A 27,602-nucleotide genomic window follows, 5' to 3' on the forward strand; every position below is an offset into this window, starting at 1 on the left:
TTTGTGTTCTCTTGTCCACTGACTTGCATGTCATTGTTGCTTATAGTAAAATACATTTTCAAGTGTAGAGGAGCAAGAACTGTAGAAGTAGAATTCTGCAGCACGAATGATAAGGTTCACATGATATATAATTTTGGGTATGTCATCTTGTCATTGCTTTTGGAAAAAGGAGGAAAATATACAGTGCTGCTGTAATATCTGGCTCACTAATTCCCTATGTTCAGTAATTGAGCTTCAAAGTAAACAGTGACCAAGCCTTTAATCAAGTTTTTATCCACATTGACATTTGTTAATCCAACTCAATATCTTAAAACCATGTGGTCGCTTAGAATAGGCTATTTGCAAGGCATCATCTGTGAACTACAATCATCTGTGAACTATAATAATATTCCGGTAATTTATCTAATTTATATCATGGTGCACGGAGACAGTAGAGTCTTGCTTTTTTTTAATTTTTTGTTTTTTTGATTCTGTTTTACCTTTTGTGAAATGAGAAAAATAGATATATATATATCAAATTGTGTTTGAATATATTAAAATTATTTTAAAGCATATTTCTATTTTTGTGTCCTTCAAGGCAAGAAAATAGAATGCAGCACATAGCTGAATGCTAAAATTCCCCTCTCTCTATTGATCTTATACTTGGTGTGCTATTTGACGGTTGCAGTTTTATGTTTCTGATTTTAATCATCTCTGCTGGTTCAGTGTAGTCCTAGATTTGTTTGGCTCTTCACTTTTCAACTGGTGATGATTTGTAACTTATAAACAGCACAATTCATGGAAGGACACCTGCCACTTTTACAGATGCTGGACTCCCAGCATTTCTATACTGCACATAAAAAGGAATATTTGTGGGAGACTTGCACCGTAAACTTTATAGGTGCAAGATTTGTTGCGCCATATTGTATTAAATCGAATCCCGTTGGTTCTCCATGCGCTCTCTGTGTGTGCTGAGCCATGCATACACTGCTGGGTGGGAAAATGCACTTGCATTTTATTTATTTCCAGAGTTGCTTGGTTAAGTGTGTGGGTGTATGGGTGTGTGTGGGTGTGTGAGTGAGTGAGTGATTTCTACTTTTAGATGATCAAATATGTTTTAACCTGAACAAACATTATGCCTCTTGAAATGATAGTTGCTCATGGTTGCAAGTGAATATATATTTGAATTATTCATGTTGTGTGCATTTTGTAGTGTGTTTGCTTTGGTTCTAGTGCCAAATAAAGGGAAAACAACTGATGCATTAAAAATGATTCCATTTAAAAATCAAGCCTTGTCACAGCATCTTTTCATATATCAAATGTCCTTGTTTTTTCTTTGTGTTTTTCTTCTGCAGAATCACTCAAACTAAACCGGCAGAGTAACCCATATTTGATGTTGAAAATAGTGTGGAGGAAGCTATGGAAGTGAAGGAACGTAGACCCTACCGCTCACTCACTGCCCGGCAGGACACAGAGCGCCGTTATACCAGCTCCTCAGCAGACAGTGAGGATGGCAAACCCAACCCCAAGTCCTACAGCTCCAGTGAAACACTCAAGGCCTTCGACCATGACTCAAGGATGGCCTACGGGAGCCGTGTTAAAGAGATGGTTCATCACGAAGTGGACGAGTTCAGTCGGCAAGGTTAGCCTTAGCTATGTCAATATTAGAAATAGTGCGTTACTATGTCAATAGAAGAGACTGTCATTGATATCAGTATTATTCATCTATAAGTGTATTAGGTTACTAGCTGGTCTCAGCGTATGCATCAGCGCTTTTTTAATGAGGAGTCTCTTGGTAATTCACATTCAGTTGCTATAGAGGTCACTCTGCATAGCTTGACTATTAACAGAGGTGCCCAGGGATTGAATTTACCGTGCCAGTGTTAAACAATGCATGGGAGACAGTCATGCCTTCACCTGCTCTTTCAAATATATTGTTGATCATCAAATTTCAGACCAGATGCGAGGTTGCCTTAAATCCAACTGAAGCATAGGTCTGCAATTTTACTAAAAAAAAAAAAAATGTGAATTTGTAATCACTAATTCTAAAAGGTACGTGTGTGCATGTTTTCTCAAATCATCAAGGTCTGCTTGCTTTACTAGTCTCCTGCTGTGTGTGATAATTCTGCCTTGGAATTTTAGAGAATTAAGGAAAAAAAACTGAAGAGACAGTTATCTCAATTTTCAAATACTAAATGCACCTGTATGTTCATGTAACTCCACAACTATTGTGAGAGCGTTTTTTTGATTACAGAACCTCTCAAGGCCACGATATTGCTGTCATCTTTACTGTATTCTCTGCAATGAATACAGTTTGTCACGTCAAATGATGCACTTAGTGGCAGATTTAATTAACAGGGCTTTGTGTTTATTGGCTTGCTGTAGGGGCAGACTTTTCCCTTCGAGACCTTGGCTTTGGAGAGGCCCTCCCATCCCATGTAGCCACGTACAGGACTGACCTGGGGCTGCCACACCGTGACTACTCAGTCAGTGTCGGCTCAGATGCAGACACGGAGACAGACGGCATCATGTCGCCAGAGCATGCGGTCAGATTATGGGGCCGCAGCAACACCAAGTCAGGCCGCAGCTCGTGCCTCTCCAGCAGGGCCAACTCCAATCTAACTCTCACTGACACTGAGCACGAGAACACAGAAAACGGTAGGGCACTTCTCTCTTTTACTTTTCTCTGCCAGTCCTTATCAGACTTGCTGATTTTACACTGCCGTTTTCCATGTGGATTTGATTTTGGTGTTTAAATGGAACAGATTTGTGATTTTTTTTTTAAAATCTTGTTTCTGTACACTGAGGCAAAATGACCTGGCTATGTCTCAACAAAAAACACAGGCTAGACTGTTCTGCATGGTACAGTCTAAGACTAAATGATTATGTTGATTTGGATTTGGTGTTTTTGACAATGCTCAACTGGCATCCATACAACTACAAGATGAGCTGCATCTTTTCTGTTATATGTCTGGGTACATTTTGACCCTCTGGAACTAATTCAGCCTGACAAATTGAAGTTGACAGATTTATTAAGCTTTTTAAATTTCTATTTGCATTTTTTTTTCTGAATTTGGCTAAAGACCAATGTATTTAGGATTTGACCTCTTTAAGAAAAGACAGTTACCAGTGTTACAGTACCACCAGAGATTTGGCATATCACTGCCTCTGCTGTTCATCATTTCTGGATAATTTTGTTCTTGCTTTCTATGTATGTGTGGACTTTGATAGGAAATGGTCTGGCACGTTCCCCTTGGTGACATCTGTGCCAGGAAGTGGGTGGCCATATGTATTGAATTCATCTTTCACTGGCTTGGTGTTTCTAATTTGCCCCCAAGGGCCTGATGAGTGTGTGTGCTTGCTCAGAAGGTCACTTGAGCTCAGGAAATATGTAACTATAGCAGGTCTGCTGAAGATACTCCCACTCAAATAGATTATTATTGTAGATTAGTATACTATAAAGTCATGACATTAACAAATTCTGTTTGGAAGCAGGAATGCCATTTGGATACTCAGCTTATTCTCCCCAGCACCTGTTTTTTTTTATCAGGAAACTCGGTTATATCTTATTAATTGCATGTATAGTGAAAACACTGAGAGAAAAAGCTTGAGTAAATTCAGTGCAGTTTGGAGGCTGTACCTGGCAGACAGGTTTCCTTTGCTCACATAGTCCTTTTGTGCTCATAAAGCCTGCTGCTCTCTGCATTTATTTACCTGAATTTCTGCCAAAATTGATTATTTTCCAATTTTTTTTTTTTGACACAGTGGTGCTCTGTGGTAAAATTTAAGTTCTGTTTCACATTATGCATACATTATACTTCAGAGATAGAGGAACTCATCAAGAGCCTAGCGGCAAAAATTCTAATTGCCCCTGCACAGCCTTGCACAGAACCTTGTGAATAGTTTTGCATTTCAGAGTGTGTCACATTATGTATTAGCTTCTTATTATAACTGACAGAAATGACTCTTGGAAGTGGAATCCATTTGCCCGAATGACTCAGGGAGAGAACGTGGCATCCCCCTGCTTGATCATCTGAGATGCCAGGGGACTTGAATTTGGCTGTATTGTACATAATTAAAGAGAATCTCCTTGGATGCCTGTTCAGGGCTTGGTACGCTGGAATGTATTCAGAGCACCCGTAGTTGCAGCATCATGCTGCATCTGTGAGACCCAATCGAGATTCTAAGTAGCTTTTTATTCCACTCACCGAAGCAGAAAGAGCACTTGTATTCAGCATTTAATTCAGTAATGCCTGATAACATACAATTTATGTATGGCAAGTTAATTAAAATCTATCGAGCAGACCTGCTTGTGTGTGCTTTAATCTCTCTAAATCAACAAACCATTTACTCTGCTTTAATGTATTCAAGCCGCTGGGCAGTTCTCCCCCTCTTCACATGTGACTTACTTGACCCTGGTTTTAATGCATGCAAATAAGCGGTAGTGATTTTGGAGCAAATTTTTTTTTTTTTTTTTTTTTTTTTTGATGCTCGAGTGATTCCAAGGCGTCCCTTATACAGCATACTGTGAATTAAAACTCCTTCTGATAGTGATGTTCTCTACTAAGGTTCACTCCAGTTGTGATGTGACGATGATATTAGCTGCTACCTTGATTGATGTTCTAAGCTACTACGTGATTGGTTGCAAAGTAAGTGTCTCACTATAGACTGATCACTTCCAGTCAATAGCATTTTGTACTTGAGTACTGGATAAGCAATTACGCCCAGCACTGATTGTTAATGTGTGTATGTCTGCTGTATGTCAGCATTTAAAGATGGCTTTCTTCGTGCGCATGTGTATGGGTTGGTTGGTATTAAAAATGAATTCATGCAGTGTGCACAGGTACATGCGTGTATCCTACCCATGCTGCCTCTGGTCCGTAGGGAGCCCCTTGAGGACACCTCCAGCGGCCAGTGACTGCTGAGTCACTGCGCATCTGACGGAGGCTGAACAGCAAGGAGGTCAGCCTGACCTGCTTTGTTTGGAAGAGCGCTGCTGTTCTTGAGTTTTGGCCCATTATAGCTTATCCAGATGTGTGCTCTAATCCCAATTTTCCCCCACTGTCATGGCTAGACTATTACATTTCTGTAACCATGAGAACCGGCAGAGGAGATAGCCAAAAAAGCCTGCTGAGGGACTGTTGTTATTCATGTGTTCCATAACCTGTGGAGGAAAATAATGCGGCTAAGGCCTACGCAGTTCCTGTTGATAGAAAAATGCTTGTGTGACTGACACTGGTATTTTTCTATGGACAAAATGTAATTAGTTCCAGTGGGTGGTTAGTTGTGCACAATTTTTGCTTTCCTTTACTCCATCCTCCTGGGAGAAATGTTTCTATATTGATCAAGGATATATCTGTAAATTGCCATGCTTTGATCTTATTCTAAAGTGCAAGTTTAGTGATGCAGTTTGCTGCTTCACTGTGTAGGTATTATTTAGAGCAGAACTGTTTTATTTAAATATAGTTTTCTTTTTTTTTTTGCATGGATTTTATTTTCCCAATCTATGGCAGAAAATCATACAGAATGGGACTCGTGTGATATTTAGTTTTTGGAGATTATTTTTCATTATTGCTCATTATTCAAATCCTGTTAGCTGTAGGCATTGCTCCAGGGCAACGCCTCTAGGAATTCCACTGAAATCTTCTTGTTAAAGTCCCTCCACAACCTTTCAGCTGCAATTTGATTTTCTGCAGCACACAAGCAACTACTAGAGAATTCTTTTGAGAGCTCCACACACTTCTGAGGTCACTAAATCAACGCAGATTTTTGTCAAATTGATTTAGATTTTATTAGAGTGTGTTTTAGCAGCAACAAAATCATTATACTCACTTTAGTAGAGACATTAATACTAATAACAATAATAGTAATTATATTGATGGTGATAAAAATAATTATCATAAATTTGATCTATCTGGTAGCTGTGCTTTTAAAACAGAATGTGGGACAGAAGCGGCCAGTAATACAAAATTAGTAATCCTGGTGGGCAGATGTCACCTTCTCAACCATCACAACAGAAGTGTATGCGTGTACACAGCAAGCAGCGTGGCAAGTATTGAGTGATGGACCCAGATCCATCTGTGCTTTAAAAATGCTCAGTAAAATCTTAAGCCCGATTCAGAAATTCTTGCAGGTATCCAGAGGACTGGTGCAAGGAGATGTGAGATGTATTGTATCTTGCCAGCTGAATCTCTTTGTATGAGCTGAAAAGAGGGTTTATGATAACATTAAGGGAACTGCATTAACATAGAATGGATATGATGAACATATAAATGACAATTTCAAGTTTTATTTTTGGGAGAGGACCAGTTTGATCTTGGAAATCCTCCTTAACTAAAAGAAGGAATGTTTGTAGAAAACATGACCATTATCAAAAATATATCTAAGTCTGAAGGAGACTACATGACAAGATTAAAATATTCTGTTTGTCCGTAGTTGTTCTTGCATTTTACATAAGCATGTCTCTATCACACCAAGTGAGTATGGGAACAGCACCCTTCTCAGGCTGCTCCACCGACTAATGGTTTGAAGTAGCAAGCAAAAAACGGGACTTGAAGATGAATGATGGTCGGGTTTCTTAATTCAATTCTGTTTTTTGTTCTGCATGATTAAACACAAGTCATCAATCAGCATTTTTACCTTCAAAGCACATAGTGGTTAATGTGCTGATGTGATCGTGCTTTTAGCTGGGGTAAGAGCAATATTTATTGATGTTGAGTTGTCAGATGAAAAGTGGCCGTTCTTTTCATGTGGATTTACCATGCACAGCCTATTTTCTGCATTTTTACACAGATTTGTTTACAGCTGTCGAGATAAGCTGATTTTTTTCCTGCCTTTGGTGCTGCTGATAACCTCAAATTTTCATGTTGCGACGTAAAATGTCTTACTATTATCCAGGTTGTGTTATGTTAATGAAGCTGATCTGCTTTGCACACAATTACATAAATCCTAAAATAACTAATAATAGCTGTGAATTACTACTTGTGGCCATACCCCACAAAAACAAATAAAACTACAGCTTATGCAGTAACTTCTTTCTCATTTAATCTTAGTTATATCCTTCCACAGTACTGCTAATACTACTTAAACTAAAAAAAAGTAATGATAATAATAATTGGTATTACTTTTCTATACTGAGTTATAAAACAAACTACAAAACAAAAACTCTTGCAGTAAGTTCATACTCCACAGTCATGATGATTTATTCCCTTGCTACCTGTATCTGATGCTTGTGGAGGGTTCAAGACTCTGAAGAAACTTTGAACTGTTGAAAGATTGAGGTTAAGAGCTCCAGGGTGGTGCTCACTTACTAAATCTTTGAACATAGCACAACTGTCTATGAGGGACAGGTGTTCTTCGTAGAAACGTGTCACAGCCCCAAAAAGCTGAGGGGCTTTGAAAAGCAAATCTCTCACAGATTTGAACCTGAGCAGGGAGCACATCAGCCTGTCCCCTAACCATGTTGATAGTGAGCTACTGAAAGAGGCTTTGTTCAGTTCTATTCACTCTTGTTATTCTTGGCCCAAGCCACGTTTCCTCTGCATAGAAAAGCACCTACTGAGCTTGAGGGTGATTCGTCAGTGTGACTGTTATAAGGAATTTGACCTTATTTTCTTTTGTTAAATGCTGTGTTGTGTTTTTCAAATTGACCCAGGCACAGTACAAATCTGACTTTGCAAGATTCACTGAAGTGTTGTAACTTCTAAATAAACGTAATTTTGTCCTACCACTGTCCAGTCTGTCTAACACTATTAAATATTTTCTAGTTGACATTTTTATGAACATTGTTCACTGGACTACAGATGAGTTATGACAGACGAAGGCGCATAAGGAGTCATGTAAGAAATGCACCCTCTGCTTTATGATAGTTTTTTTAGAAGTAACTTCTGAACAAGCAGCAAGTTTATACTTTGATGCAAAACCCACACACCTTAATATTATACCTCATAGACTGTGCATACTGAAATACCAGTGCTGATTGCCACGCCGTCCTGAGGTGAATAAGCAAATTTCTTTGATGCATGCTCCACATTTAAGATGTGTTTTATCTTTGAACTGATTCCCCTGAGCTTCGCCACAGTATTAGGAGCCCGTGGGGTGAAGTGAAATCAGACTTCCAATTAGACAACACATTTCCTGTATTACAGGGCTGGATTCATTAGGGTATCTTTTACAGCAGTGTGGTAGGACCACAAAGATGCTTTTTTTTTTGTTTTTTTTTTTTGGTGATCTTGGAGGAGCAGCAGTATATTTGCACACACACATATACACTCACACATAGTCATACACTCCAGACAAGGCACATTTGCAGATCAAATGAGGAAATAGACAATTTTCACACAAATATATGGACAGAAAATCTATTCTCATATGTGAGAGTAATATTGTTTTCTCACAACACACAGGTCTCCCCTGCATATTGTTGCTCTTTTTATTTTAATGATAAGTTTAATATGGTCAGTGAGGCCTCTCTTGTTTTACGCTTTATTGTTTTTATACAGTAGCATTTAGTGGTTAACATTAAACTGTTTTATTTGATGGTTTTGTTTAGCAAAAGAAATGTCATAAATTTATAGTATGGTAAATCTGTGCCTACCAGTGCAATGTAACTGTGTGCACATTGAAATCTAATCATTCTACAATTAAAATGAAATATTTTGAGGGAACTGGCCTATCTTTAATGTTTTAACACACTATATGGAGTGATTTTATTTATTTACCTGGTTTTACTATTGATCTGTAATTATCTGTGTGCAACAGAATATACTGTGAGACTGGTCCTAGATAATGTCAATACTTCCAGGAACATAAAGCTTAATCTGCTTGTGTATTACTGTACATGCTGCATGGGACAAAACTGACAATAACTGTTAAATGTAAAAAGCTTTTATGCAAGTTTTCTTTAACTTACTTTTTTCCTAAGTGTTGTCATAGCCAGTTATATTCAATTTACCGTCTTGCTGTCTATAAGAAATGACTCCCACATCCAAAATTACAGGGCACTGGTTCAAACAAGTCGCAAGCTTGTTCAAAGATTCAAGATCAAAGAAAATAAAACAGTTACAGCTATTTATAGAGACGCTGCCTCTGTTTACCAGACATAATTTTAATTTGCTGAGTGACAAATACATATGGAATACTGTGTTTTAAAGAAACACAGAAACATTTATACTATATGCAGTGTTAGAATCAGTAATTATCAGTTTTCGTGTGGAGACAAATGTAATCACTTTTGTAAAACAGTGGTATCTTGATGCATCATTACCTTTTGGCATCTGTGACAGAGACAAAGAGACTGTGATCATTTGCTGTAGGGGACATTGTTCGCTGTTATACTGGGATCTGTAATTTCACTGCATCCACATTGAGCACAACATGGAAGCCTGTTCTGAAACGGTCAGAGGCATAGCAGCGGCAAAATATCAGGCAAAATGATTCTTCAAAGAAATCACTAGTGGTTTCCCAGCTCACAGCCGTGGTTATTTCCACCCCCAGTATTTCTTGTGAAGTTATTTATTTGTTTACTTTTTTGGCAGAGTCTCTGCTCAGATCATGGATTAGTAGAGATATTCTCTGGCTCATTTGCAGGCTAATTTGCTGGGTTTTAGAGGCCCTTGTGGACAGTTTTGGGCTGTTATCTGTGGAGTTGCATACCCTCTCTCTGCCAGTGCCTCTGACAGTCTAAACCAACAGCACATCAGGGCCCATCTTACCATCAAGGCTCAGGGGCCTCACTACAGCTTAAAGCACGGCATGGAGCAGGATGAGCCCTCCTCCATGGAGGATCATCCTAACCCAGCCTCACAACTTCTGTCCCTCTCTTAGCAATATCCATTTAACATACAGTCAATTATCTATGCTCATGTTATATTTAAGTTAGTTTCCGGGAATACTTTCCCTGCTGAAATGGGATACAAGTAGCAGTGCACCAATTTAATATTCTCAATCTGTATCAGTACATATACTGACCTGATCAGAAATACAAGTTGATTTGGTTTTAAAATTGGAGAAATGTAATTTTACAGACCTTCTACAACAATATAATTAAAATTTTTGTTTGATGTATCAACATCTCTCTACTTATAATTTAAAAAATTCCACAATCCTTCAGTCACTTCTACTTTGTGAGGTAAATATATTTTTTAATTTAAAATGAAAAAGAGCCTTTTTATCAGATCAGTACTTTATATTGACCTGTACCCTGGCTACAAAAATTGGTGATGGTCCCTAGAGTCAAGTTGGTTGCTCTCCTGTATCTTACCTTTTCTTATCTAATCAATTTGGCTGGTAACATTGAATGCTAGTCTCTTGCAATGAAATTCCAGACAGCTCTGAATGGCCAGTTATCTTTAGTGAAAGCAATAAACAATTAGCAGTTGAGGTTAAAACATACATAAACTCCTGTTTTTTTACCGTGCCTGTATACACGTTATCTTCGTATGCATTACATTCATGTACAGAATATTTAATACTGGAAAAACTACAAAGCAGTAGTTTTGAACCACGTGGAATACAGGATCGTCCGTGTGATAACTCAGTTGTCTGTGAGCATAACTGTAAGATTAATTATTTGCAACACTCCCACTTTTGTTCCCAGGGTTTGTCAGTTCTGCATGGTTCAAAATCAGATTAGCATGCTCAGATATAGGAGTAGTGCACACATAGGATTTTCACACACAAAAAGACCCTGAAGTTCCAAAACCTTGTTGTGCTGGACAGCTCAGGTTCTTCCTGGATTATTTTTCTCCTAGTGAAAGTAGCTGGGCACAGTGAAATTTCACAGCCTCTGCATGTTGAAGAAAATAGCTCAGGACATAGGCTTTAGATTTTTTCCCCCTGCCTTTAGAGGTTCCCCTAAAGTGCTGCTGTCACACTGGAAACATTAGTCTTATCTCAGCCGTATAAATTGCCAGCTTCCGCAGAAGGTCGCACCAGAGCTGTATTCTTTCTGTTTTCAAACCTCCATGCTTGCACTGTGTGAATTACCAGATTTTGGTATAGAGGCACTTTGGGCTATCTAGACAATTTAAGCTGACTTATTACCAGCTGAGCACTAATAGTGGTTTGGTGTAGGTTGTATGTGTAACCGTTTTAGCATTTCATTTAGTGCCAAGAAACATTTCTCCATTGAGCTTAGGAGTGCATGCAAGCTGCGGCAGTTGTTTTCAAAATGTCGGCGTGGACAACTTAATTCAGGAAACAGAAAATGAATTGACTTCTGTCTGTCAGCTACCTGATATAAACAGTTTCATTAAAAACCATACAGTGGCTGTATGACCCTAAAGAATTCAATTGGTGCATGGCTGAGATAACAACATTTTGCAGAGATAAACCTGGGAAGTGAGGACCAAAGTGTATCTTTTTTCCTAACCCTTTTTATGTTGTTAAATGGCATTAAAAGAATTTGTTTTAAAGTCTGGGAGATGACCTTGATGCCCTTCATTTCCCTAAAGTCTGCCATTAGTCTGGTAGTATTTTTGTCTTTGTAAAAGTTTTAAGGAATTATCCCAATATATTTCACCAAGCAAGAGGCTGCAGTTTACAACTTGTTAGTGTACATCACTAGATGGATGCTAGGTACTTTCCATCCTGGGTCAGATTTTAATTGTTGTGGTCTTTTAATTGTATTCAGTTGCCACCCTTGCAATAGATTGTGTTGTCTTTTCAATGCCGGTGTTGCTTGAAAAACGTGAAGGGGAAGAGAGAGAGAGTTTTTTTCTGTAATTTGTTCAGGATGATCTGGTCAGAGTTGTTCACTGTTGCATGGGCGCTCTGTATACACAGGACAATAAGGCAGAGGTATTACATGTTGCATTTATGAGTGCAGAAAAGAAGAAGAAAAACAGGCATTAAATATAAAAAGCTGTCATTAAAATTGAATGTGAAAAAAGGATAAAATGGGATGAAAGGAAAGTGGCTATGCACACTCCTTCTTTGCTTACACTGTAAACGTCCAAGAGGAATGTCTGAGACTGTATGTTTCATCACACGATACCTTTAATTGCTTAAATACAGCTATTATCATTTTTAAGCAATCACAAAAAATACATTTAACATTTCATTCTGAAAAATAAAAAGATAATGAACAACAGGTAATAACAGCCACAGTCCAATAAACAAAGGAATGAAATTGGATCAGATTTTATAAAGCTGCTACTGATTAATTAAAAATTGATTGGCCCCATTTCTGATCCTGCAGATCAACTCAGGACATCCCAAGTACAACAAAACTGATAAGTTTGACTGAGGTAAATAATTAATAAGAGATACAGTTCAGACATTATAGAGAGAGAGAGATCTTTTACTGTATTCTGCTCATACGTTTAGAGGCTTCTGAAGCATATTGCAAAAAAAAAAAAAAAATAGCAAACTGCAGGGCAATGATTCTCCTGCCTACAGTTACCACTATAAAATTAGCATGTGAAAGAGTGATGCTCAGTATTCAGCAATGAAAAATATATTTGAAATCCGCATTCTGATCTGTAACTGGTTTGACAGAGTATTAAAGGATAATTCTGGTGTTAGCCCATCTCCAGTTGCTAGGACGCCATCTACCCCAGGCAGCTTTCTATTCATCGCCTCAGTGGAAATTTGGAATTGAAATTGGCTTACCTCGTTCTGGCCAAAGCCTCTACAATTACACTCCGGAAAAGGTTTTCTGTCTGCATATGTTATCTTTTATTATTACGTTCTTGCCATTACCACTGTGTTGAATGCTTACTTAGGATTTGTTTCAGGAAAGACAATTAAGAGATGTACTTGAATGGTCACAAAATGTTGATAATAGATCAGGATTCCTATTTCTGTTCGTGATTAACTCAAAGTCAGCCCCATGTTATTCTTAAATTATTCTTAAGAACCTTATTTGCCATGTTGCAGACTCTCAGTGGCTTAAGTTTTACCATGGTATGAATTATATAAGCACTTAGAAATACAAGCCCTCTTGACAGCATGTATTTTAGATAGCCTTTTGAACTGTCATGCACTCAGTGGGAGCTGGGAGGCACACACAAATCAATTCTTTAACACTGTGAAAGTGTCTGAAATGAAAACAGTAGGCTTTTATGTAAACTATGTGGAGAACATGATGAGAGGAGGAAATAATGTTTTGACAGAGGTGTGCTCCTCTAGCATGAAAACATATATATTACTATGACGTTTATACACAATATAGTAAATCCAAACAAATGAAGCAAAAGGTGGTCCTCTTAATGCTCAGAGAATTCCCATAAATGTCCCTCATAAAATGTTTGATTCCAGAAGAAAGTTTGGAAGATGAGAAGTTTTTTTTTTTGAGGCAGTGCCATAGCTCTTTACTGTTTCTTATTGGAAATGTAGCTTTCACTTAAGGGTATACTTTAGAATTTTATTAGGCCAGGCCTAAAATGCGCTGAGGAATGACAGGATGGGGATGGTGCCATCTTTGTTCAGCAAGGCCCCAGGCAAGCCACATGTAGCCCTAATGAGTCGCTTACAATTTCAGGCTCCGCTTGCTCTCAAACACCAAAAGTAAACTTTTGTCTTTTTTCCCCCACTATTCGGGGACCTTAAGAGGATTGTGGGGTCATTATTTATTCATGCCATTGTGTTTATTCACCAGCCTCTGTGTGTGATGGGAGAGGGAATAGAGCAGCCAGTGCAGATGGAGTAAAAGCTGATAATTATCCACTATTAGCATTGTTTTTTCAGCCATAGTTTAAGTCGGCTCAGTTGATGATCGAGCTATGATAGAGGCTCAGAAACATCCATTTAAAGCAGATTACCACGTGCACGCCTTTGAAGTCTGGAATCCTCTGCAGAGGACTCACCGAATGGGTGTGGATGCATTTACAAGCCTGTTTTTACACCACTTTTTATTCTGTTAGATGAGATATTCTGTCACGGTGTTCGTTACAAACACTCATGTTGACCAGGAGATCCTTAAAAACAGCCTGCAGGATGTTGTTAACAGCTAGAGGTGTGGAGATTGGAACCTTTACTTTTTATCCCAGAACAAAGAAAGCCCCAGGGATGCTTGAATGGGGCTGCATGGAGGGATTTAGCAATAACAGACTACGTCAGAACTAACATTGATTCAAAAGACTAGCAAAAAAATTTGTCTTGAAAATGGTTCAGTTAGAGATTACTCAGTTCTAAAAGAGCAGCTTGAAAACTGATCTTAATTGTGGTCATCAACTCAGCTGTCTTGATATGGTTCTGCTGGCCTGCACATTGTGTTCTCCAGTTATTAGAGGTGTCCACTGAACATTTCGTATGAGTAACACTAAAGAAATTGCTGCTTCAGAACTTTTCTATGAAGCTTGCAGTGCAGCAGTAGTAAGATTTCTCCTCAGACAGAAGACAATGTCTGTGCACTTCGTTTAGAATTTCAATTTCACATTTCCAGTCTGATTCATTCTGTTTGTCACAGAGAAGTTGAAACAGATGGTGTCTTTCGACTGGACTGTAGGACACACTGTCTCTCCAAGTCAGAGAAATAAAGTGGACTCAGTGGATGAGAGTGGCAGAAGCCAGGCAGGGATGTGGGTAGAGGATGACGGGGGAAGGAGCCTGTGTTTATAATCACCCAGAAAAGAATTGCCATACCTAGACTCAGCCACTCTGGCCCTCTTTTCATCTTCCTAGGTGATACTCTGGCATCAGTATTCTGCTGTGGGCTAAGGTTTGTGTGCTACTGCTGCTGCTTTTTTATCTTAGTTGAATATTTTCGCTCCTCCATGCAGATGAATAGATTAGCATTGAGTGGTCATATCTGTATAATGGTGTAATTTAAAGGAGTGAGGGCCTGTGAACATACCTATGGAAATTGTGACAGCTACTAATTTGATCTAAATCATCCATTTCTAACGATTGTCTATATTGTTCTGCAAGCACCACAATATGCGTAGTAGAGGCCAGAGATTGTTTGCTTGTTTTCTGGATTTCTAATAGCCATCCATTTATAATTTGCCATTCAACATCTCTTTAAGAGCGTACAATAGTTGTAAGTAATGGATGCTGGGTTTAAAGTGCTGATAGAAATGTTGCGGGTTAGCCTTAAATGGAATTGTGCCTTGTATGGTAATGCTTTTTTATTACACACAAATATAATTTCCATTTTCTCAGTAATGGTCAGACCTGTCTGTGGTGGGGGGGGGGCAAAACAAAAAAAAAAAACATTTACGGGTGTTTACAATTTGTTTTCAGCCTTATCATACATTATGTTCACTCTCCGTTATTATGATATTGATTCCTAGCAGGTAAACGGCACTGTCAGTGAAATTTTTATCATTTTTCCAATGTTGGTTCATAAAAGCTCATTTCCCACTTCCTCTGCAAGTGTGTCCATATGTGTTTTTCCTTGTGTAGTATGGGGCAGGGTGTTGGGCTTTGTGCAGTGTCCTGTAGATTTGCAGTTTGCCTGACGAATTGATAAAATTGCACCACAGGAACTGGGGCAGTTCTTGTAATCCTGCAGCATAGGATTAACCTATGCACCATAACCTTGTGTAACCTTGTGTAAAATCAACTAATAACTTGATTTAGCTTTAATAAACACGTGGAGAAAGCTCGACATTTTTTAAAGATGACACATAGGTTTGCACAGCAGCTCATTATTTGCATTTGCTGAATTAGGCTTTTGACTTTTCCAGAACTGTCCCTTTGAGCTGCACACTGTCTCATTTGTTTTTTGTTTGTTTTATTTTGTTAATGAGGTGAGATCACCTATCAAGTATTAATTTCATAAAAGGCTTGTTGTGGCTTACAGCCATGCAATAGAAAACAATTATGTCAATTTGGGAATCCTAATAATGCAAAAAACGGGATTAAGCCACCATGTTTGCATTGCCTGCAGACGTCTGATACATATAATTATTACCTCAGCACATACACCAATAACTTACAAGCACATCAGTGGGTTCTCAAAACAGAGCTAAACTTGAATTCATTTTATAAATTGAATTCGTTTTACAGATTCTAAGGCACTGCTATGCATTTAGCTCAATTTCTAGCATCATCTCAGTTGTTCAAGCCACATCATGATCACTTGCAGTTTCAACCGCTGTTATTTTGTCTGTCTGATAAACGTAAGTTAAAACAGTTGCAGATCATTAGGATGGAATAAGATATAAGTATTTAGGATGCATTTTATTTAATTACATTTTTTATTTGAACATTGCCTTATTGTAAAGTACACTGCCACGTCATATTCTGCAAAGAGTATGAAAAGTCATAAGGAAAAATGGAGATTAAAATTCTATTTTCACTGAAGACTGAAACATCTATTTTTTTTTTTTAATCCTGAAGAGACAATCAGTCTTAGTGTCTCACTGTATGTGTGCAGCTGTTTTGGCAGAATTGTTGCCATCATTTATCATTTATGAGCTATAACATTTTGATCTGTTTTTGCACTGTGTTGTTATCAAACAGTAGAACATTTAAATATTGAGTTAACATTAACCGTGATGAATAGTTTTCAGTAAATTTGGCAGGGTATATGCACTTCAGGAAAAGAATTACAACCTCACAGGCCAAAACTGACAAAGCTGAGAACTAGCCAGCCATCCAGTATTATCTACAATCTCTATTTAACAATATATAGTGCATTTTCTGGAATTTTGATCGAAAAATAATTTATAGAAAATCCCATCCTTCGTGTCACATTGCAACCCCCCCACCCACCACCAACAAAAAAAACACCTCTATAAAGCTTTATTTCCTTCAGTCACAAAGACATTGAATTTCTAAGACTGTCAGTGACACAGAGGCAGGACTAACACTGCCTTTTCCACAGTGTTTGAAGTTCAGTCCAAACCAAGAGACGTGATATTGTAGGCGAGAGAGTACATTTAATCAGTCATGGCATAGCTCAAATACTGCCAGTCAGTTAGAAAAAAAAATCAAAAAGGGCATCAAGCCTCCTTTCAAGGGTTTTGCAGCTCTAAGGCCTTTGTATCACATGACATTTCCAGGACAACTTGATCTTGACTAGCGAACATTTGTGTTGCTCACTGTAAACATGAGCACTAGAGCTAAGCAACAGGACATAATTATGGGGACAAAGTTGGAATGCTGAAAATGGAATTGATAATGTTCAAGCAATTTAAAAGCTATTAAATGTCCAATTAAGGTGCCTTGTCTGTCAAAGTACCTTGTAGGCAAATGTAACTCAATCAATAGACAATTATTTGTATTAGGTTTGGCATAATAAGCCTCTCTATAAAACCAGCTGTTTTCTTTTTCCCTTTGACCAAACTTACAATATATCCTCAATGCTTTATAGTGACACTCACTGTACTGTATAAATTAGTTATAATGACTTAGTGTCCCAGTCTAAACAACATGAAAACTCATGGTTCATTTTCACCTAGAACTGCAGAGTGCACCCTGCTCATGATTCATTATGATTACCTACCCTGTGAAAATTTTGTTTTACCCAAGCGGTTACTTAAGGATTGCATGTTGGATTAGCATTAACAATAGGTATGCATTTCTAACAAGGTGCTGAGGATGCCACCGTCTCCAGCACTCTTGGTGATTTTTGTTCCGTGTGTGTGTCAGACTGCGATGAATGCTGAAATATAGCTGACCAGTTTAATGTGCACAAGAACACAGATGTTTGTGTGGGTATTTTGCAACAGCCTGGTGCAAGATTTAATCAAGGTTACCAGTGGATCTGGTGTGCATAATCGCACTTTCACAATGTATGCCACTTAAATTAGATACTGCAGACGGAACCCATACCTGCCACCTTCAGATGACTCCAAAGAGATTTAATCAGCTGAAAGGAAAGGCCTTCATACATAAAAGCTGTTGTGGCTGACAGATGCTGGTAAGAATCAAGACATTAATCTTTAACGTGCTTTCCTGGCAAAATCAAAATGTACAAAAAAAAATAAATCTGTGCAATTAGATGTCTCCTGATTGAAGAATGTATAATGAAAGTGAAGCAGACAAGCAAAACATACATGAAAGGGTTCTGTGTGTGTGATTGTTGAGAGAGTTTAAAAGGTGCACCTCCACCAACCAGTGATGCGAATACCACAGAACAGCGGTAGTTGTGTGCCGTTGACTTGGTCTGAGCAGGCGGGCCATGGAGGGTGCAAAATTTTGTGAATATTCACACCTATATCACCAGTGCGCTGCTCTGCTGTTTGTCAGTGACACTAAGAGGAGTGTCGCAAGGGAAGTGTCAAACAATAGCGCTCTGGCAACGTTCACTGCAAAATATAAATATAAAATAACCAAGCAGGCACAGGCAAGGAGCAAGATCCACTGTACCTTGGAAAATACCACTTTGTGCCATGTACCATGTGCCCACACAAGAATAGAGCCGTACAGTTCACTTGGACCTCCACATACAGATACAGATACAGCAAGAGCAGTCCCAAGAGCAGGAAGGATCTGACTATTCACAGTCTGGGTCTTGATGGTGGCATTAACTGTCAGTATAAAATTCAACAGAGTCAAGCTGAAAATATGACAAAAGCTTTAAACATGCCATCACATCTTGGAGTGAATCCCACTCCTCCTACACTGGATGACAAAATTGGTGCCAGGAGCAAATTACGCAACATTTTACTGATCTTCCAAATCAGACTGCCAACCTTTCCACATCCTGGGATGAAATACTATTGCACAGCTATGCAAGTCAATTTGGTAACATGCAACATGGTGTCATTTTAAAATATTAAGATGTGGATGTAGTAAGTGAATTAGCATTGAATAGGAATGCCTTTTTTCTTGCCTACATTAATGCTGCATGCAGACAGTTCCACTCTGTGGCAGAATGAAGTTTCAACACAATCTGCATTTTACAACAAGAGTAGCAGTCTGGTGATGACGCTCAGTCCCCACTGAGACTCTGACTCATTCCTCTGTGTCCTGTATGTTTTGTATGCCACTTGGCATCAGTTGATGTTACAGGACAGGCACCGAGATGTTTGTCTTTTTTCTTCACTGTTCATCTCCAAATACGCCGCGTTTTTGTTATGGATGCTGCCCGAAGCTGTAGTCCTTGAGCAAACAAATAATCCCCGCCGTCACCGTGGATTCACACATCTGCTTCACCTTGCGCGGTATTGTGAGTGTGGCGTGTAGTACATTTAACTAAGGTAGTCATGGTTACCTTGCTGTCATTTATCCTTGAATATATGTGAATTTCAGTGTATAGCCTCAGAAGTTATAGCAGTAGATGGTAAAATGAGAATGATTAGCTACGTTTAGAGAGAGAGAGAAAGAGAGAGAGAATTAAAAATCAGGACTCTCCAGATGAGAGATATCGTCTCTTCTAACTCAATTTTCTTTTCACTCGATAACATCCTCCCTCTAAATTATATTCTCTATTTACCTGATTTTATTTTCTGTCCCTTAGCCAGAGAAGCCTCCTCAAATAAATGCATTTTTTTAAACACAAATTTGTGTATGTTCATGCAGTGATAATGACTAATCCTGTGTCTCTCTCATGCACAAACTTGATTGCTGTGATTGCATTACAGTCCCTACATTAATGATTGCAGTTACTGTGGGTGTATAGAACTTAAACAACTGCTCTGGGGGCTTCTCCTGCCTCTACTCGTTAGTCACTGCATATACACAACCAAAAGCACAGGGACATGAGATTAATGCCATTAACATAACATATAGAGGCTGTTAAATGTCCTTGGAGCACCTGGCATATCGACAGATCCTTTTGAAGCTTGTAATTATTTATTGGTTCTAGTGCTGAAGCTACTTGTCGATTAATTGATTAGTCGATTGACAGAAAATCAATTACAAAAACAGTTTTGAAAATGTAGTAATCTGTTTTTCCTGTAGATTTAAATTGGATATCTTTGGGTTTTGGAGTGTTGGTCAGAGAAAATAAGCAATTTAGACACAGCACAGTGTTGGGTGATATCACAATATGTAACATTTGACATTAGAGATGTGTGAACCAGTATAGATTTTCTTAAGTTTTTCTTAGCTTCCTATAAGCTACAAAGGTAGCAATCGATTTAATATCCATAGCTGTATTAGACACTTGCAGGCAATCAATGAACAGTACAGTTTTTTCATTATGTGGAATTTTCAGGATGTTTGTGTATGTGTTAGCTAAAACAAAACTTTCACATCTGATAAAATTATCTATGAACAATCTCTCAAATTTCCCAGAACTTGCGTACATCAGAAAAGAGTTGCCAATATTGCCCCTTGAGTACAAGTTTGTGCTTTCCCTCCACAGGCACACGTCTCTATGCATCTCATTCAGTTGACAGTCCGCAGGAGTTTCAACACCAAGACCAATGGACTGATGGGGAAGATGGGGAGTCCATTAAACTGATGGCTTTGTAGTCTTTATATTGATGCTCTTGTCCACTCGCTGGTGTTACAGATTAATAAACAGTAAATTATTCAAAATAAGCTTTTCTCTGAATCTCTTCTTTGATATTATGATCAGTAAGAGAAAAGAAAAAGCTTCCAGCACAGCGTGTAGCAGAGAAGCAAACAGAGAAAGGGCTGAAATCGGCTAACATTTGGCAGAATGTAAATTGACCATACATGGGCCAGCCATAAACTAGGTTTGTATACTAGGTTTGCTTGTATTCTTTAAGGTTTTTTATCTTATTAAGATTAATCAAGTTTAATAAGGCACAGAATGTAAGATTTCATAATCATTTAATCTTTGCTTGTAGAATTAAAGTAGAATCCCCTTTACTAAGTTACCGTGACCATCATCATAAGAACATTGTTTATATTCCCAAATTTATTACAAGACATACATCTAGTATGATGTATCTCGGGAGAGGGTATTGCACTGAACACTACAATATTGTTGGCAGTAATCCTCACTGGCAGATCACAGTCACCAATTTGTTTGTCTTTCCCTTTTATTTGTATTTCTAATGAGCTGATTAAGACCTTTAATGCAGTGAGTGATGGTCTATGTTTGTAGTCAGGCCAATGTCACATTGACCACTTCCTGAAGCTGCCAGGAACTAATGCAGCAGAGGATGGTCTAGGGGCTCCCAAGTTAAGGTCCCCTTTTGCTGAGGTAATATAGTGAGTGAAGGCAAAGTCAATCAACTCTGGCAGCCAGAGAAACTTGTCGGGCCATCTCGAGCTGTGGCTTCTCGCCTGCAGAGGCCCCTGTCTGTGACTCTAGGTGCATGGGGCTTTTGCATGAACTGCAGAAGCCAGTATTAATTAAACACACTGAGACAGTAAAACCTTTGTGCAGGAGAGTAATGGCTGCTGAGCATGACTACCTTGACCCCATTTAGGTTATGACTTTGACCATTTTTAGAGGACTTTAATCTTTTCTTGTCTCGTTGATGAATTTTTTCTTTGAGGAAAAAGCTGTAATATTCAGTCGAGTACGTGGTGCAGCTCAGTTTTGTCTTTCATGTCAAGATTTTCAGTCTCGTCTCTGGTATTTTATAGTGGCATATACTAGCTCATTGAGTGGCTCAGCAGCAGAGTGTTGTTGTTTCGACATGCTAAATGTGGTGTCTTAGATGTATCTGAGGGATTCTGGGAATGTAATGATGCTCTTTTCAACAGCTCCTCGACTGATTGTACATTGCCATATATTCAAGCACTACGGTGTCACAGTCATTAAACCACAGCATGGTGACTGTGCCTCTGCACCCATTACTGCCCTGGCATTAGAGGGTTGAGAGAGAAATGAAGTGTGTGGCGTGAAGTATATATAAAGCACAAACTGTGACTCTCTGGGGCAGTGGACATTTGCTGCTTGTGTAGGGCTGTGGCTGATATGTTAATATCACTAATTGTTTCCTAATTAGATGCGAGTCAGTGAGTTGTATTTTAATACTCTTCAGGGATCATTACAGAGCGAGAGGAAATTTATCTGTCCTGATGGATGACAGTCCAGTCAGCAGGAATTTCAACATCAAGACCAATGGACTGATGGGAAGATGCGGAGTGCACTAAACTGATGGCTTTGTTCGCTGCAGTCAGGTTACTGAAGTACTCCATTTTCAGCGTGGCGCAGAGCTGCATCAAAAGTTAATCATACATTAATAGGAGCTCTGTGGAGATTTAACATTCCATGACAGCATGAGGATTGGAGCCAATAAACCTTTAAAGAAGAAACTGTATGATATTCGCGTGTAAGAACTGGGGTTGCATATCTGTATATAACTAGAGGCTGTAAACAATCACAGCTGTAAATTATTCATATTCTGCTTTTAAGGTGAGTGTCCAGTGTGATTACTGTGGTGTTTTATATTACTGACAAGTAGAAAAGCTGAGATGGAAACAGACTACAGAAGAAATAGGAAGGATTTGTTCAGGCTGGATTCATTTCTTGGCTGGTAGGGGTTATATGTGTTTCCACAGGAGGGGGTATGAACAACTCCACCATATTTAGGAACATATTTATATGCCTGCTGCACAGTACATACATTTGAATCTGCTAGTGTAATTTTTGTAGTTTGAAGAAGTGCAGTCACGCCAAGCGTAACGTCTTTTCTAAAGAATCTTTAAAACCGAAAGTGTCTAGAATGTTTCTAGATTTTTTTTTGTTGTACTTTACTAGATCTGTCTGACGTCATATGCTCTTGTACTGTATATAGGTTATGGTTTAATGTATGCATCTATGCTAACCTATCCGCTTTTTGTAAGATTTGAGCATGGTAACATGGAACTGTTCTCCTTCCCAAAAGGGCGTTTTGTTGTTTTTATTTCTCTAAACCAGTGCCAGGCATTTTCCTTTTCTATTCTATCTCAAAGTCATTTCACTTGTTTGTATTGTTCTTCCCAGCTGGGGTGAGGTGGCGGAGACAAAGGCAGATGTGTCCCTGTTTGTTTTTGAAGTGTCAGAATTAAGTCTTGCATGTATGTGTGTGTGTGTGTGTGTGTGTTCTGCTCCTATGTGATGTTGCCTGTGTTTGGGTGTGTTTCATTTCCCCCCCATGTGTTGTCTCTGTTTGTGGTCCACAGGTCCTCCGCTGCATTGTTCATCCGCCTCCTCCTCCCCTGTTGAGCAGCTCCCATACCCTCCCCCTTGCATTGCAGCCAATGAGAGCCAGGGAGGGTTGCTAGGTAACTGTGTGGCTCAGCCAGCCCAGGACTCTGACTCTGAGGATGAGTTTGGCCCCAATTCATTCTTAGTTAAAACTGGCTCAGGGAACCTGTTTGCTCCCGCTACCGCAACTGCTGATGGTGAGTTGGTTTTCAAACTACTGTTGCTTTCTAGAGGTTAGCGTTCCCCTGCTCCTGGACATGTTGTGTTATAGGTCATGCAGATGGCTATGGGCAAGAATATGTCCCTTTTTTTCTGAGCACCATGAGAGAGAGTAGAAACTTTGAGTCGATATGTAGCCTCGGGAAATGCACAGAACTCTCTGAAGCAAGGTCTGCAAAGTTCAGAGGCTCTCTCAAAGAGATGGACAATTTTGGTTCAGCTGGAGATATTTGTCACAGATATTTCTCTTCAGTTTCAGTGTGTGTTGGTGGGAGTAACCATCTACAATCCCTGTATAGAATTTTCAGAAGCAGCAGCCTGCATGCATCCTCCGCTCCTCAGATAGGAAATAATAGCAAGAAATAAAAACAGGAACTTCATACCAGGTGCAGGTCCCTTCTGTATCACCATATATCGCTGCAAGGAGTCGCTCCTTTGAAGTTATATTAAAAACACTGCTAGCCCATGAAAGACATTCTGTAGTTTTGTATTTTGTTAGCAGCTCAAACTCAGACAGCGCTTCTCAAGTTAGATTGGGTTTGAAAAATCCATATGTGTGTTCTCATTAATAAATGTCAGCCATTCATTCTTCTCAAAATACTCACTGTCTCCTGCTGTTGGCTTAACATTCATTCAGACTGACAGAATGACATTTGCACTCAAACTGGAAACATGGTGTTGACAGTTGACAAAAATTCAGTCACTGTATAGCACGTACAGTAGATTTACTAAGTCACAGTCAAAGTGTGTTACACACTGTATCAGCAGTTAACTTATTCATTGAATGATTGATTTTATTTGACATGTCACTATGGGCACTAATGAATTGTGTGTGGCAGACAGTATAGTTTGGTTGGTCTATGAAGTGAAAATGTCTTGTTGAGCTGATATAACATTTGTTTGTTTGTTGCTATAGATTCATAGACTCTTGTGGATTCATGATTACTCAGCCTTGATGCTCGCTCATTCAGTGGACTTTGCTTATAACACCACAAACACTCAGTGCACAGTATATGAAAAATGCATGGACAATGAGATCATTTCAAGCCTTTACACAAGCTAACCTCAGGAAACCAGATTTATTGTTATGGTCACAAAACGTCACATGTGGAAGTGCAGCAGGTTATATATTCTTCTTTGTGATCCATCTGCATGAAAATATAAAATATTGTCATTCACACAGCGATGTGTAAAAGGATCTAAATAATTGATTATTGATTGATTAATTAGTGCGTTACAAGTTGACTAACCCCAAGGATTGAATTACATCAAACTCCAAAGTGCTCCAGCTGCCTGCTCAGAAAGCCTGGAGAGTGAGTTATTAATCCTGTCGCAAATCTCCCCCCCTTAATTCCACAGTAGCAACAAGCTGGTCACCCAGCAGTGACATGACTTAAGGGGACATGGGTGGGGGGAATGGCCTTTACCACGGCAGATTTCTCTCATAACAATGACACTGATTTGCATAGGTACAGCATTTAGGTTAGCCTCAGGCTGTCAGTAAGGGGTAGGAGAGGACAGACGAGGACTATCCCCAGCTCTAGTAGCTACCTTAGTCATCCCCAGACTTTGTAAGACTCCTTTTAATTTGCCAAGTACAACATGTTCCTGAGTGGCTCTTGCTAGTACCTTTTCCCACTTTCATATCTCGAAAGTATCAAACCAGTCCCCTTTATATCAATGCTCTTGGCTGCCCTGACCACCTCTCACTAACTGGTGTTACATATAAATAAATTGTAAATAATGCAAAATAAGCTTTTCTTTTGGTCTCTTCTTTGGCATTACAATCAGTAACAGAAAAGAAAAAAGCCTCCATTGTTGGTTCACTTAAACCACCTAATGAGCCATGTAAGCTTACTCCACGCCTTCTCATGCGTTTTCCACGTCACATCCAAATACTTTATAAGCTTGTAGATTTAGTTTATTCAAATCTGCCTATTTTGCCCATTTTTAGTTAAAATTAATTTTACTTTTTCATTCCAGTGAGCAATGCAGTGTTCTCCCACTGGTTGCTCTTCAAAGCAGCCACATGAATTTAATGAAAATGTGACTTCTAATACAGTCGATTCAGTAAAAATGACCATTAGCATGGCCAATCCTGATTTAAGTTGGATATTGTCTTTTTTTTTAGCATTTGCCTTTCTCAGTTTTGTGTGTAGAGAGAGAGTGATATCTGATGGCTCTTTATTTTAACCACTTCCAGATCCCAAAGTTTTTGTGGCAAATAATAAATAAACAATATGTAACTGAATAACTCCATCAACCCAGGCTGGTTTCACCATTTCAGGGAATGAAATGACTTTGGTAAGACTTGTTCAGTGTGTCATGACACTGTCCCCTTCAGCTGCATAAACCTAATCTTCTCAAGGTGACAGAACTACAGTGAGCCAAATAGGTTGTGGTGCAGAATTGGCCAGCAGACCAGGGTTTTGGACACACGGTTTTGTAGCCAACATGATTAAACCAACTGTTCTGAATTGTTTAATGGAAAGGGAATTCTAATGTTTTTTGTTTGATGCAGATGTTGAGATTCTGGTTGAAACAAAAAAAAGGCTTCATGTTGCCAAATGTAATGTAATCTGTAATTAAGTATGCATCGCAGGTTTTCAGTGGGAGTTGCATGAGTAAAAAAAAAGAGGCAATTTAAAAGCCACCTTTGCAAAAATGACTAGAATATCAAATCAAATCTATTTGGCATACAGGTCAGTTATTGAAGAATTATTCAAATTCAGAGCTGTCATGGTGCAGGAAACATTTACTCTTGTATTGTCAGTAAAGAACCATAGAAAAAAAAATGTTCCTAAAATAATTGGCTCACAGTGTATGTGTTGCACTGGAAAAACAGATGGCTTTTTATCACTTCAGATTACATTTGCACAAGTTCATCTCTGAGCTCACACACTGGACTTGAAATGTTCTGCTGGATTTTGAATAGGTAAACGCTCTCAGCAGCATATCGTTATTCACATTAGCAGCGTCCAAGGCTGCAGTGTTTTTTTTTTTTTCTCTGGTTCCTGTTTTCATTGGAAGAACACTGAGCCAGGGTTTCTGTAAGGCTGACGAGGCTGCTCGCTGAAGCCTGCAGTCCTTTTGTGAAGCATGTGTTTCACTGCGGCCCTCGGCTTTCTCTGAGGGGCATCTTCCTGGGGAGACTGCCAGTGGGAGCCCGCTGCCACGCTGAGCCGAAAGATCTGAGACACTGCTACCTCCCAGCATTAGCATCTCTTAATGCAAAACAGCATGGGGTCGGCCAGTGTTGGCTTTCAGTGCAGCCGGGCTCCCTGGTGAAAGAGCCAACACACCACGACCTCGCAGCTGACCAAGCAGGAATGCTGAGGCGGGTAGAAGGCTCGGGGACGTGTTTGTGCGTGAATTCAAATAAGTCTTCATTTGAACTGCTTAATCATCCCCCTGTGTCTGCAAGGACGGGGGAAATCTGGTTAAAAGAGGTCACACCAGAAAGTAATTTAGCAACAGACACCATGAGAAATGAAACTATCTGAGGCTAAATAATAATTTAATGAGTAGCACATGGCACTTGCATGTCATGTCCCTGTTTTTCTGAATATATGAGATTTCAGTTTTGAGTTGACATATCAAAAGGACTCTGTTTCTTTCACTGTTGATGCTGAGTTATCAATGAACTGGAGCCAACAGACAATTTGTCCAGTTCTATTCAGCTTGCTTTTCGTCAGTGCACAGACCACGGATAATGCATTTTGCATACCTACATATCTTCTTTTCGTTGACATAAATTGAGATGCATTACTTTCATTCCATGATAATTGCAGACCATCTGTGCCCTCTAACAAAATCTTCAACCTCTTGATGGATATGCAGCAGAGTGACATACAGAACAGAGCATACATAACCACTTGTCTTGTTCTTGCTAAGGCAGTTCAGAAACTGACAGAAAATCCATTTCATCTCAGAAGGGGTGAGAGGAGCATATACCAGGACTGGTCCTAATGGATTAGGTTGCAAACTTTAGTTAAATTGTTTTTTTGGGTTTTTTTTTTAAGTGTTTTGTTTATGTTTGAGTATACTTTCGCCAAGGTTCATATTACTATCTGACTCCGCATGTACTTAAAATAAATAGTATGAAACCAGTTCTTTTCTAGTTTCATGCCTCATTTGGTGTCCTCAGTGAAAGCTGGTGGCAGGCTGTTATACAACAGCAAGTTTTTTTCTCCTCCAGTTAGTAATGAAGGTGAACTTATATTCAGGTTCCAGAAGGTCTTTTTCCCCTTATTCCCATAGAGATAACCGGTGGAGGCCTGAGCGTTATACCCACCATGTGTTGTTTGTGGTACCTGTTACCTCTCAAATGAGTACAGGAAAGACAGCTAGTATTCCCGCATGTCTCTTCCCTTCAGACTTTTCTAATGGTGTAGGAAACAGCAGGGCCAGCACAGCGAACAAGCTTCAGGGAGCAAGGAGAGAGTGCAGCTTC

At 39.1% G+C, this 27,602-nt stretch overlaps 1 protein-coding gene across 3 annotated transcripts in view; it reads left to right on the top strand.

Annotated features, from left to right (window-relative positions):
• Positions 1-1,398: 1,398 nt before the first annotated feature.
• Positions 1,399-27,602, top strand: part of tenm4 (teneurin transmembrane protein 4) — a 111,964-nt gene continuing 85,760 nt past the window's right edge. The window contains exons 1-3 of one of the 3 annotated variants that reach the window (XM_041045996.1): positions 1,399-1,621; positions 2,365-2,637; positions 20,797-20,802. In XM_041045996.1, the coding sequence (XP_040901930.1) occupies positions 1,399-1,621; positions 2,365-2,637; positions 20,797-20,802 (502 nt within the window). Of the gene's footprint in view, positions 1,622-2,364; positions 2,638-20,796; positions 20,803-22,905; positions 23,128-27,602 lie in introns of all 3 variants that reach the window. The other 2 variants (XM_041045995.1, XM_041045997.1) reach the window with 2 other exon arrangements.

The sequence above is a fragment of the Toxotes jaculatrix genome, chromosome 9 (genome assembly GCF_017976425.1).
Source record: "Toxotes jaculatrix isolate fToxJac2 chromosome 9, fToxJac2.pri, whole genome shotgun sequence".
NCBI lineage: Eukaryota > Metazoa > Chordata > Actinopteri > Toxotidae > Toxotes > Toxotes jaculatrix.